The 14547-nt window shown below is 40.5% G+C and overlaps 1 protein-coding gene across 3 annotated transcripts in view; it reads right to left on the bottom strand.

Annotated features, from left to right (window-relative positions):
- SENP7 (SUMO specific peptidase 7) overlaps positions 1-14547 on the bottom strand; it is a 117595-nt gene that overhangs the window by 88808 nt on the left and 14240 nt on the right. For 2 of the 3 annotated variants that reach the window (XM_056109230.1, XM_056109232.1), the window contains exons 3-4: positions 11927-12019; positions 7029-7132 (exon numbers count right to left, since the gene is read on the bottom strand). In XM_056109230.1, the coding sequence (XP_055965205.1) occupies positions 7029-7132; positions 11927-12019 (197 nt within the window). The remainder of the gene's footprint in view (positions 1-7028; positions 7133-11926; positions 12020-14547) is intronic. The other variant, XM_056109231.1, reaches the window with a different exon arrangement.

Raw genomic sequence — 14547 nt, 5'->3', positions numbered from 1 at the left:
AAACCTTTGTGTAAAGTAAATAAAGGCCCTCCCATTGATCATCGATTTGCTCGAGCGGGCCCAGTAACGTCTCCATTGGAGACTTTGTTGTTACTGTGTTTGGCGTATCAAATACGTCACGGGGAGCTTGCCAGGCTCTGCTGTGCGGGCGAGATACTCTCGGTAGCTTGCCAGGCTCTCTGAGAGGGGCGGAGGAATCGAACTCGGGTCGGCCATGTTGGCTGCGTGCAAGGCAAACGCCCTACCGCTGTGCTATCGCTCCAGCCCAAACTTTTGTGTATAGTGGGAAATAGTGATCCAATTTCGCCCTTGCATGTAGCTATTCCGTTTTCTCATCGTATTTGTTGAACAGGTTTTTACTTTACCTTGTAAGTTTTTGACTTTTTATTGTAAGTTAACTGTCCATAGTTATAAGGATTTATTTCTAGGCTCTAGATTCTATACCATTAGTGTAAGTGTCTAGTTTTATTTCAGGACCAAACTTTGTGTGTGTGTGTGGTTTTTTGTTTTGTTTTTTTGTTTTGTTTTTGCCATTACTGTTGCTTGTTGTATTTCTGTTTTATTTGATTTGGGAGTCATACCTTCAAGGGCTACTTCCAACTCAGTGCTCTGGGAACCATGCAGTACCAGTGACTAAATCCAACTGGGCTTCTGCAAGGTGAAGAATGTGTTCCACACTTTCCAGTCACAATACCACACTGCTTTAATTACTATAGATTTGTTGAAAAGTAAAACAATCATTTTTTTCTTTTATGTTGGAGTAACACTATTTATTCAGTCACTGATTAGGCTGATCGAATTGGGCATGAACTCCACCTTTTTTTTTTCCATTTTTTATAATTTTATTTATTGAATCACCATGAGAGCAGTTACAAAGCTTTCGGGTTTAAGACTCAGTCATACAATGAAACACCAGTACCTTCACCAGTGCCCATTCTCCGCCCCCCCAAAACCCCAGTATACGCCCATCCCACACCCTCCCCCTGCCTGTGGGGCATATGATTTCCACATTACTCTCTCTCTACTTTGATTACATTCAATATTTTGACACCAGACCCACCATTATTATTTGGGATTTTACCCCAACACTCAGGTCTGCCAAAAAGGCAACAGTAGACAATTTGTTTTCTAGTGCTCATTATGAATATAACATATGATGTCACACGGCTGCAGTAGTGGCCATGTGATTTTGAAACTCCAAAATTTTAACAATTAAATCTGGAAGGATTTTTGGCAAAACCTGCTGGGTTCCAATATTTGTTCCTGAGTCTCTGGGATCATGGCCGTTAAGCAGCTTGATCAGGAGCCAGAGAGGCCGTTCGTGGGCGGCGACTCGGGGTCTCGTTGGGACAGGGAGGAAAGGGCCAGCTCCACACTCATCCCATGAGGCCCCACAGTGTCTTGTCACTGTAGGCCTAAACCTGACTGTCCAATGGCCTCTGGCGGATGGATGGTGGCCACCAAGCCGCCAAGGGGGAGCAGGCGGAGGAACAGCACCCTTTCCCCCCTGGGGTGGCCTGGAGACAGTAACCTACTGCAGGGTCCAGACGCATTTCTGCCAAGTCGTTGGGTTTCAAGATTTGTTTCTGAATCTCTGGGATCATGGTCGTTAATAAGCAGCTTGATCAGGAGCCAGAGAGGCCATTCGTGGGCAGCGACTCAGGATCTCATTGGGACGGGGAGGAAAGGGCTGACTCCACCCCCATCCCATGAGGTCCTGCGTGTCTCAACACTGAGTGTCCCAAACCTGACTGTCCAGTGGCCTCTGGAGGATGATGGCTGCCAAGGGGAACAGGCTAAGGCACAAAACCTATTCCCGCCTGGGGTGACCCGGTGTCAGTAACGTACTGCAGGGACCAGACGCATTTCTGCCAAAAGCCATTGGGTTTCGAGATCGGATTCTGAGTCTCTAGGATCATGGCCATTAAGCAGTCGGATCAGGAACCAGAGAGGCCATGCCTCCAATTATATAGCTGAGCCAGCGGTGGTTTGTGGGTGTGTCTCCCACATACCTAACTTTTGGCCGTTTACTTTCTTGGTAAACTTTGCCCCAAGTTTTTGGAGTCTGGCCAAAGGCACAGCAGCAATTTTGGGGTATCTGGAAGTCTGAAGGCGCCATCAGGCTGTTGATGCACTCGCCTCACAGGTACAGACTGACCTGCTGGCGGCACCATATCCCCTACAATCTTTCAAAGGGAGATCTGGGGGAAGTGGTGTTGAAACTATTGCCATCTTTAAAAGTGGAAGAGACATTCTGATAGTGGGTGTAATGCTGGAACACTGTACATTTAAAACCCTATTTTTAACAGTATTGTAAGTTGCAGAGCAGAAAATGAATTTTAAAATTTTGCTTAAAAAACAAAAGCAAACAAGCAATATAAAATATTCAGGGCCTGATTTAAGGGCAAGCTTAAGAGGTGGTTGGGAAAACTGGAAATAATGGTGGTGAGAAAGTGCAACGGTGGTAAGATTGGTGTTGGAATACTGAATGTTAAATCATCATAAACAACTTTATTTAAAAACCAAATTTTAAAAATAAAATAGGTAAGGTTAGACAGTTTAAAGTAACACGAAGGTAAAGGAAATTTTTCACTTCTTCAGGTATATTTTTGTTGCTTTTGGTCTCTTACACACCTGATAGCAGTTCACAGAGTATTTCAAATAGCCTCGCAGAATACAGTTATCTGTGAGTAAAATAGCCTATGAATATTAAATTAAGTTTTCCAAAGATATACTATATTCCTCTTCATCATAAGGAATTAGGAGACCTAAATTTTCTCACCTATGAAATCAAACCAACACTACCTACATCTCACACTGTAAATATTAATAAGACTTTTCAGGCTTAGCCCAAAACCTGGCATTAAATAAGCACACATCTACTGAGCTGGCTGATCATGATCATCCTGTTGTTCATCGATTGCCTCGAGCAGGCACCAGTAACATCTCCTTTGTCCTAGCCCTGAGATGCTAAAAAGTGCCATATTCAAGGCTCTTTCAGGGTCAGGAGAATGAGACCCATCATTGTTACTGGTATTTGGCATATTGGGTACACCACAGAGAGTTTGCCAGACTCTGCCATGTGGGCATGTTACATTTGGTAGCCTGCCAGGTTGTACAATTGCTGGCTGATATAATTATAAACAAATGATGTTTGGACCCAGCATGATAACATTGTTCATGTACTCTATTACTGATATGCCAAAAGGAGTAACTGTGGTGTGTGAATAATATGACCTGGTAAGAATATTTAGGCACCATAAAACTAAATCCATGGCTACAAATTCTATATGCTCATTAAAAATGAGTAAAGTGGGCACTGGAGCGATAGCACAGCGGGTAGGGCATTTACCTTGCATGCGGCCTACCTGGGTCTGATTCCCAGCATCCCATATAGTCCCCTGAGCACCGCCAGGAGTGATTCCTGAGTGCACAAGCCAGGAATAGTCCCTGTGCATTGCCAAGTATGACCCAAAAAGCACAAAAAAAAATGAGTAAAGGTAGGGCCAAAGATATGGTACTGGGGTTACAATATTTTACTTGCATGCACCCAAAGTGCTGGTTGATTGGTTGATTCTCTAGCACTGCACATGGTCCTCTGAACACCACCAAGAGTAATTCCTGAGCACAAAGCCAGGAAGTAAGCCTGAAGTCACTACTGGGTGTGAAACAATCCCCTCTGCTCCCCAAATGAGTAAAGGCGACAATAATAATAAGACCAATAGAAGAGGAAATATTTTTCTCTAAAGAACAAGTTGAAAAGTTTATCATCTAAAAAACATTTAATACATCCAAGAAAATTTTACAAAAACATGGCCACCAAATGCCATGTGTACTGTGAAACAAATTCATGACCACTTTCCATTTTTATTTATTGCTTTTAAAATCTCTTCCTATTAACTTCCACAGCCCAATTCTGTTCAAACAACATTATACTCCTTCCAACCTTAATTTCCAGGCATTTTAGCCATGTCAAACACTTTATCCATATGGCATTAGCAAGCATGGTTTGTTTTTTTAAGGGTAAGAATCAATAGACCCAGGACACTGAATAAAGAAAGAAAAAAAATTTAGTGCTTCTAGATTATGCCTTCAGTTTTATATATTCCAACACATGTCCCCCAAAAACACAATGCAGAAACATTTCATAGACATTTTATTTGTGAATTTATTTTTATGAATTTAGACTAATACAATATAGATTATAGAATAATAAGGACTTGGGGGTGAGAGCGACAGCACAGCGGGTAGGGTGCTTGCCTTGCACACTGCCTACCCAGGTTCAATTCCCAGCATCCCATATGGCCCCCAGACACTGCCAGGAGTAATTCCTAGGTGCAGAGTCAGGAGTAACTCCTGAGCACCACTTGGTATGGCCCGAAAACAAAAACAAAACAAAACAAATAATAGTAATAATAAAGGCATTTCATCTATAAATTTTGAAATATAAAACTCTCCATATTATAAAAAACTGTCCAAAATCACATTCATTTTTCTAAACCTAGCTAATTAACAATAAATCTAAAATAGCACAGCAGTAGGGCGTTTGCCTTGCACGCAGCCAGCCCAGCCAAGCCAGGTTCGATTCCTCTGCCCCTCTCGGAGAGCCTGTACCAAGAGTATCTTGCCCACGTGGCAAGGCCTGGCAAGCTACCCGTGACGTAGTCAATATGCCAAACACAGTAACAACAAGTCTCAAAATGGAGACTTTACTGGGCCCACTCGAGAAAATCAATAAACAACAGGAGGACAGTGCAACCCTACACCTGGACACTGCATAACTATGAATAAGTAGAAAGAACCATCTGAACCCAGGAGGTAACTCAAAGCACTAGTGCAGATGATTTCCATGTGGAAGACACAGGTTCCATCCTTGGCATTACATGATGACCCAAACACCGAGTCAGGAATACTCCTTAAGCACTACCTCATGTAGCAAAAAAATCAAACCAAAGAAAGCGCTATTCACTTTCCATGTCAGGATCATGACAATGAGACTACATTTTTTTGTGTATAAAAACCAAGAAATTTTGATCACTATTGCTACTTTAAATATCCACATTAAATTTTCAAATATTTTTATCCTTCAATAATGTCATTGTGGGCTGGAGTGATAGCACAGCGGGCACAGCGTTTGCCTTGCACAAGGCCGAACCAGGTTCGATTCCTCCACCCCTCTCGGAGAGCCTGGCAAGCTACCAAGAGTATCCCGCCTGCACGGCAAAGCCTGGCAAGCTACCCGTGACATATTCGATATGCCTAAAACAGTAACAAGTCTCACAATTTGTTGTGAGACATTACTGATGCCCGCTCAAGCAAATCGATGAACAACTGTAGGACAGTGCTACAATGCTACAATGTCATTGTGTGCATATTAAAAGAGCCTTATGGTGATCAAATAAATGACTTTAGAATAGAAATCTGATAAGATGACCTTTATGAGGAAAGTCAACAATTGATACTTATGTTGAACTGATATTTGGGGGAAGAAAAATCTGGAAAATATCAGAGAAAATGACAAGAAATTAAAAGGTAGTATGAGGGGCTGGAGAGATAGCACAGCAGGTAGGGCGTTTGCCTTGCATGCGGCTGACCCGGGTTCAATTCCCAGCATCCTAGATGGTCCCCTGAGCACCGCTAGGAGTAACCCCTGTGCATCGCCAGGTGTGACCCGAAAAGAAAAAAAAAAAAAAAAAGGTAGTACTAAAGGTATGTTATTTAAAAAATACTAATAAACTGTTTATTATTCCCAAAGAGTCTGTTCCTAACAGTTTAAAGCATTCTCAGAAGAAAATAAAAACTGGGGCCAGAGCAATAGCGGATAGGGCATTAGCCTTGCACACAAGCCGACCTCGGTTTCATCCCTGGCATCCCATATGGTCCCCCAAGCATCACCAGGAGTAATCCCTGAGTGTAGAGCCAGGAGTAATCCCTGAGCATCACCAGATGTGACCCAAAAAAGCCAAAAAAAGGAAAGGAAGAAAAAAAGAAAAAAGAAAAGAACTAATATACCATTTTTTATTTAAGTGATACAACTTTTGAATGATGTAATTTTTTAATATCTCCCATAAAAAACCTTGTATCGCACTTTTAAAATATCTAATCTTTTAAAAATGACCTCAAGATATTTTATTTCTCAAAATATAATTTTTCAATTTTTGACCATCTTTGTAGAAACCAAGTCAGTAAAAGGAGTTTTGGTTATTCCAAGACTAGGTGCATAATCATTACATCTACCATAGGACCTATTTACTTGACAGTATTCCTTGTTAGGAGGTAAGAAAGTAAATAACAGTTACAAAGTCACTGATAGGGTTGTTTTTTTTCTTACAATTTACTTAAAAGAGGAGAATACAACTAAATTATTTACAGAGTGCTGAGACAAATTTAAGAACTATCAGTCTTCTATTTTGTGTTATCTCTTAATAATTAAGATAGTTACTTCACAACTGTCCATTTTTATTCACTCACTATTGTAAAAAAAATACTTTTGTAGAATAATTTCTTAATTGCTTACTGATTTCCAACACTGAAATGCTCTAATTTCTTCTTATAATAACTGTGAGCAGACTTCTCCCAGAAATGTAATTGCAGTATGTTGTTAATTCATTAACATTATGTCTCTAGAATCACAGCCACTCAATAGAGCATCTTTTTTTACTGAAGACAACAAATAACGTATGAAGTATTATAAGCAGTTCATATATATATATATACACATACTATACTACCAATACTACCTACATCTCACATTGTAAATATTGATGAGACCTTTCAGGATACACATATATATATATTAAAGCTCATCAAGATGCTTTATAAACCAAAACAGAAATAAGATATTAATATGATTGAGAATTACAGAAAGTTAAAACTCGGAATGAACCTTAAAAGTCTGAATTAAATCCTTTGATTTTGATATCTGTGGTAACTGAAGCCCAAAAAGAAAAAATGGATCACCCATAGTAAGCTATTAATTCACATATCATGAGCCCATTATGTCACACACAAACACACAGATATATTACCTTTGTGATGATATCTTAGAAGTAGCAGGACAGCCATGGCCATGGACACCTTTTTTACTTTTACGGTCTAGAGAAAGGACCTTATTTGTTAGGCTTCTTTTCCACTGGAAAAAAAATTTAATTTTAATAGATAAGTATAGTGACATAGAACATTAAGAGGCACTTAATTTTTCTTTTTATTTAGAATTTCGAAATAAATGTCTCCATTCACAGTAGTTCAGGAGAAAAAATAAATATGTATGCATATACATATCCATTCTCACCATTATCATTCATCATGTACTGGAAGTCCTAGCCACATCAATAAGGAAAGAAAACCAAATTAAATGGATTCAAATTGGGAAAAAGGAAGTCAAGCTATCACAATTTACAGATGACAAAGTATTACACAAAGAAAACAAAAGTAACATCGAAAACCTTAGAAACAAGCAGAATCTTCCTCACTTCTCATACCCTCTTATTTGACCAACCTTCTAGGTAAGGTTAACCCTCAGCTGATACCCTCTGGACCTTTTCGGAACCAGAAATGTTTGAGCCTCCATTCTAGCTGAGTCTGAATAGCCACCATGCCCAATTCCTGCTTTCTCAGCAGGCCAACCTCCTTATCTTAGACCACCTGCTTGCCCCTTCACATGGTGCTTGTATCCTGCCACAGAAGAAGTCACGTAACACCTCTTCTCATCACACTGCACATGTCACATACCTCCTGTCACTGGGTGAACACCAGCAAGCAAAGGAAAAAGCAAACCCAGCATAATCCCTCAGACAGCTCCAGTGAGGCTAACTCCATAGTTCAACCTCAGCACAGCAGATGCACAACAAGCACAGTGGGGAAGTTGCATCACAGATGCGCACCAAGCTCAGTGAGGGAAACAGTAAAACAGAATGCTCTACCAATAAGCTCCACGAACTCTCAAGAGAATGGCCTCAGTGACACCACATTAAGGAGTTCAAAGAAACAAGGTCACAGGTAGTCAAGCAAAACACAAGAAAGTATGATAGCCAAAATGAGAAAACTACAATCAGAAATGACAAAAATTAAGAGTATGGCAGAAGACATAAAAAACTCAATCAAGGTAGATTGGAGCAATAGTACAGTGGGTAGGGTGCTTGCCTTGCACACAGCTGACCCAGGTTCAATCCCCAGCATCCCATATGGTACCCCAGGCCTTCCAGAAGTGAGCCCTGAGCTCAAAGCCAAGTGTAAACCCTGAGCTAGGTGTGGTCAAAGAAAGTAAAAACAGAAAAACAAAAAAACTCAATAAAGGTCTGAGCAGCAGCATAAAAGCAGCTGAGAAAAAATACCCCTACTCTTTATAACAGGATGCAGGAAACCTCCAAAAAAATCAACAGATGATGGCAAAGTGTCTGAAAATAAATAGCACACCAGTGAACAATGCAATGAATTCATGAAGAACAATATAAGAATCACTGGAGTCCCTGAAAAACAGGAAGGCAAATTCGATGAAGAACCACTAATTAAAGAAATCATAGCAAGAATTCCTAGAGTTGGGGCTGGAGAGATTGTATAGCAGGTAAGATATCTATTTGCCTTGCACACAGCTGCTCTGGTTTTGATTCCTAGGTTTCCATATGGTTCCCCGAGCACTTCCAGGAGTAATTCTTGAGTGCAGAGCCAGGAGTAACCCCTGAGCATCACCAGGTATGATCACAATTTTTTAAAAATTTCCAGAGGTGAGGATCACAAGCACTCAGATCCAAGAGACCTAAAAGATCCCAGCAAAAACACTACCAAATAGGAAAACTCCAAGACACACTGTAATGGAATTGACAAAAGTCAAAGACAGAGACAGAATAAGAATACTGAAAGCAGCAAGATCAAAAAAAAGGGAACTTACATACAGAAGAAAGGCTGTAAAATTCACCGCAGATCTATGAAAAGAGACTTTATGAGCATGAGAATGAAAGGATGTAGTTTTTTTAAAAAAAATTTTAACTCAATGAAATAAACAACACACCAAGAATAATAATCTAGCTAGTTTATCATTCACATTTGAAGGGACAATACAGATCTTCATAGACTGACAACAGCTTAGGAAATTCATGGCCTTGAAACTAATTTTGCAAGAAGCCTTAAAGGAGTTCTTCAAAAAGAAGACAAGCTTCTTAGAACTTTACCACTGAACATGCATTCACTCATGACTTTCAGGGTTGTCCTCTACTATATCAAGAAAGATTTATTTATTCCTCGCTTGTTAAGGTTTTTTACACTTTTTAGTAATCTAATGTTTCATTTATATTGAATGTTCTGCATCTATTCTATGTTCTGTGTCTATTCAGGTCTTTTTTTACACCTCTACCAAGTTTATTACAATATTTTACTTACTGATGCAGATAATTTGGCATTACAGTATTTTCTAATATAAAGCCAGCATTCCCCTAAGGATAAAACACACTTTAATACTTTATAGACTTATTCAAATTTTCCTTTTAAATTTTTTTATATATTCCTCTCCTCTTACTAAATTGTGCATTTGTAGGATTTATTTACAAATTTATCATGTAAATTTTAAATCAGCATAAAATCATTCATACTAATTTTTTAAATGTATTACCTATAAAAAAAGATAAATGCTTCTGAAAAAAGTGTGATCAACTTACTGATTTACAGTCTTACAGGATTTCACTAGTTTCATTTTCTTCACCTATATATGTGTAATATGTTTATGTGTGTGTGTGTGTATGTATATATATTCCACCCTCCACAAAAAGAAATTTTAAAGATCTTTTCTATGTGGATATAATGAACATAGAAGGGAAAAGCAAATGCCCAAAGGCATCATAACTGGCGATGTTTCTCTGTAGAACAGAGCTTGCCTGGGGTGGGAAGTGGCTGGGAGAAGCCCTGGGAACACTGGTGAAGGGAAGTGAGCTCCCGGTGATGGGTGTGGTGTCAGAACAATGTATGCTGGAGAAGCATAATTAACAGTATTACAAATCATGGTACCTCAATAAAAATGGCAAAGGAAAAATAATAAGGCCCCTGAACACCACTAGGTGTAGCCCCAGAGGCCCCTGACTAATCCTGGAGTGGCCTCAGTGCTCCCCAACACTTCTGGGCTAAGCAACATCACCAGGCCTGAGTACTGAACTATCCAGTCCTACCTGAAGTTCCGCCAGGAGTGGTCTCCAGACCTCCTGAGCATTGGTTGGTAGCACACACACACAAAACAGGAAGGCATATATATGTTTTCAAATGTGTAAGAGGAAAACATTCTACTACACTTAATGGTCTGGTAAACTTAAAATATTATTTACTCCATAATAACGGGCATTAAATTTCATAAGAAAAGCTACCAAGCTAATAAAGTACAGACAGATTTAAACTGAAGACCTTAACCTCAAAGTATCAGTCCAACTTATGCACTAAACTAATTCAAAACTTGAAATCTGACCCAAAGGAACAGTGCAGAAATTTGGAGTACTTGTCTTACAAAGAGCCAAATCTCCAGTGCCCCATATGCAGCAAGTATGACCCGAGAGCTTTGCTGTGTGAGCCTGGCAGCTCTCTCTCCACAATCGCCGACACCACCAGTGAGAACTGTCCATACCACAGCCTGTGTTGTGTGTGTGTGTGTGTGTGTGTGTGAGAGAGAGAGAGAGAGAAAGAGAGAGAGCCACAACAAAAATGGGCACTGGTGGAGGGATGGGTATTTGATCATTGGATAACCGAAATCCAAGCACAAAAATTTGTAAATCTACAACTGTACCTCATGGTGTTTCACTAATAAGAGAGCAACACCAGGAGAATTACTCCATAACTTAGAGGCCAGCCGGGTATTCTAGGGGAAAGGACAATTCAGATAGAAAGGGGAATACCAAGTGGAGGGTGTTTGGAGGATCCTCCCAGGAGGGGAGATGCAGGTTGAAAGTAGACTGGACTGAACATGTTCGCCACTCAATGCCTCTTTTGCTGATCACAACACCCAAAAGGAGAGAGAGAACAAAAGGGAATGCCCTGCCACAGTGGCAGGGGGGGATGGGGGGATGGGGGGATGGGGGGGGAGGGATATTATCCTGGTGGTGGAAAATGGGCACTGGTGGAGGGATGGGTATTTGATCGTGGTATGACCGAGATCCAAGCACAAAAATTTGTAAATCTACAACTGTACCTCATGGTGTTTCACTAATAATAATAAAAAAAAAAAAAAGAAAAAAAAGAAAGGGTATGAGAGAGCTACAGCAAAGAAATGCAACCCTGGAAAGCACATGACTGAGAACCTCAGCAAACTTCCACAAGCACCTCAATAGTTTGTGTACCTCAACTAAGAGTTCAACTCCTGGTCATTACGTATGCAAGCCCCTCAACTAAAAAGAATTTTTCACCTCAGTAAATACTTCAGCCAAGTACTCAAGCACCATAACCACCCTCCCATCAGACTGTGTCTGCAACTTCTGGTCACCTCAACATCAACAACAATGAAGGGAAGGCGAGTGGAGAAGAGGGAATGAAATAAAAGTAATTCTTTTTAGACCCTGAAATCAGTGTAGGAGAGACAGGACAAGAGGTAAGGCACTTGTCTTAGATGTGGCAGACTCCAGTACAATCATCTCAGGCACCACGCCAAACTAAGCAAGAAAACCCTGAAATTAAATTTGAAAAGAAAACCCAAAAAGAACACATAAGAAAATAAAAACTCAGTTTTACTTTAAGAACAAAAATTACTTTGGGCCAGGGGGTGGCACTGCCAGCAGCATATGAAAGTCACCAGGCCACACCTGGAGCGGATGAGGCGAAGGGCCATGAAGCAGTAGGGACAAACCCACTCATACACAATGCATGTACGCTAACACTCGAACCACTTACCCAGCCCACTAAAACATACTTTAAGACAGAAATAATACTATATATTTAAAAGACATTTGTTTTTATTTACCACCTGCAAAGGGAGATCCCAGCATTCTGAGCGTCTAAGTTTGGATGATTGAACATGAACATCCTCTGGTTTGACATTTAATCTCTCTTTTATCTGAAACCAAAATGAGAAAATTAATTTAACTAAAATACAAGAGCTGAATCAGCTACAAAACTATATTACCCTGCATTAATATTTTACTATTACAGTATGAGGTGAGGGTGGGCCGGGGGAGTTATGTCCAGTGGTGCTCAGGGGCTATTCCTGGCTCAGTGCTCAAGAGAGACCCCTGGCAGTTCTCGGGGGGCCCATCTACTGTGTCAGGGGTTAAACTGGAGGGTCTGACACAACCAAGGCAAGACCCTTAACCTTTATGTATTCATTTTCATTCTCTCCCTACCTCTCTCCCTCCCTCCCTTTCTCCCTCCCTCCCTCTCTCCCTCCCCCACAAAAAGAATTTTGAAGTCAGTGCTTAATTTATGGGCTATTAAATATAATTTTGTTTCATTCTGGGTCACACTCAGCAGTGGTCAAGAGCTACTCCCAGTTCACTACTTGTGGGTCACTCCTTACAGTGCTCAGGAATTATATGGTGCTGGGCTTTAAATCCAGGCCTCCCACATGTAAAGCATACTCTCTAGCCCTTCAGGCTATCTCTCCAACCCCAAATATAATTTTATATAATATATCTTATTAGTATTAGATAAGTGAAATGCCACAGCTTCCTATTCCCCTTCTAAATTTTTCCCCTTGTAATCTTTCAGTACTATTCCCAAAGTTCTCTAATAGATAAATCCAGTTATGTTTATAAAACAAATATAACAATGGCAGTCATCAATTAGTCACCAATCAATATTAATAAAACTCTTTATTTATTAACTTTTTGTTTTTATAATTTAAAGGAGGGCTTTTCACATAACCCACACAATGTAAATGCTCTATCTTAACCACAATAAGTTTACTCAATCTTCTTCAATCAGATCACACTATTTTATACATCTAAATAATATAATCTAATTGTTTTATTTTGGGGGACCAGAGCAGGAGTACAGCGAGTAGGGCATTTGCCTGGCACATGGTCAACCAGGGTTCAATCCCTGGCATCCCATATGGTCCCCCAAGCACCACCAGGAGTAATTCCTAACCCTTAAGCATCACTGGGTGTGACCCAAAAAGACCAAATATATATTTTTTTATTTTGATTTTTACAGGCTTTTAAAACAGAAGGGGGTTTTTTTGGTAATTTAAAGGACTTTGTTTTCTCCAAATAATTTAGAAATGAACGTTGATTATTCAAATCTGCTACAGATTTTAATACAACAGTCCCCAGGCTACTTACGTAGAAACAAGTTAATGTGGACCTGGAGTCATTTATTTTTTATTTTTATTGAATCACCATGAGATACACAATTTCAAAGTTATTCATGATTGGATTTTAGTCATACAATGTTTCAACACCTGTCCCTCCACCAGTGCACATTTCCTACCACCAATATCCCCAGTTTCTCTCCTGCCACCTCCCCCTCTACATACACACATACACACACACACACACACACACACACTCACACACACACCCTGGCCTGCCTCTATGACAAGCACTTTTCTTTTCTCTCTTTTTAGCTCTTTCTCTCTTTCCTTTTGGGCATTACAGTTTGCAATACAGGTACTGAGAGGTTATCGTGTTGTTCCTTTACCGCATGCAGTCCTTATCCAGAGTGATCATTTCCAACGATCATTGTCATAGTGGTCCCTTCTCTATCCCCACTGCCTTCTCCCTCCAGCACTTGGGGCAAGCATCTAACCATGGACCAGTTCTCTTGGCCCTTGCTTCTTATGTCCTTGGTTTTTAGGACAATACGTGTTTTTTTATATCCCACAACTGAATGCAGTCATTCAAGTCTGCCCCTCTCCTTCTCATTTCACTCAGCAGGATACTCTCCATGTCCATCCATTTGTCAGTAAATTTCATGACTTCATTTTTCCTGATGGCTTCACAGTATTCCATTGTGTAGATGTACTATAGTTTCTTTATCCAGTCATCTGTTCTCGGGCATTCAGGTTGTTTCCAAATTCTAGCTATCATGAATAGTGCTGAAATAAACCTAGAAGTGCAGATGTTTTATCAGCAGTGTGTTTTTCGGCCCCAGGGGCATATTCCCAGAGGTGGTATAGCTGCGTCATAAAGAAGCTCAATTTCTAGTTTTCTGAGGAAGGTTCATATTGTTTTCCAAAAAGGCTGGGCCAGTCAGCAATCCTACCAACAATGAATGAGGGTGCCTTTCTCCCCGCATCTGCGCCAGCACTGTTTGTTCTTGTTCTTTTTGATGTGTGCCAGTCTCTGTGGCGTGACATGAGACATCATTGTTGTTCTGCATCTCCCCAGGCATGCTTGGAGGAGCCTGGAGTGTTCTTCTCCTTTTAAAATCTAACCTGGGTTTGGGGTTAGAGCGATAGCACAGCAGGTAGGGCGTTTGCCTTGCACGCAGCCAACATGGCCGACACAGGTTCAATTCCCAGCATCCCATATGGTCCCCCCGAGCACCGCCAGGAGCAATTCCTGAGTGCATGAGCCAGGAGTAACCCCTGGGCATCGCCGGGTACGACCCAAAAAGCAAAAAAAAAAATCTAACCTGGGTTCA

This window comes from Sorex fumeus, unplaced genomic scaffold (assembly GCF_029834395.1).
Source record: "Sorex fumeus unplaced genomic scaffold, SorFum_2.1 ptg000265l, whole genome shotgun sequence".
Classification (NCBI taxonomy): domain Eukaryota; kingdom Metazoa; phylum Chordata; class Mammalia; order Eulipotyphla; family Soricidae; genus Sorex; species Sorex fumeus.
Note: the sequence above shows the minus strand (reverse complement) of the source record. Positions and strands in the feature narration are given on the sequence as shown.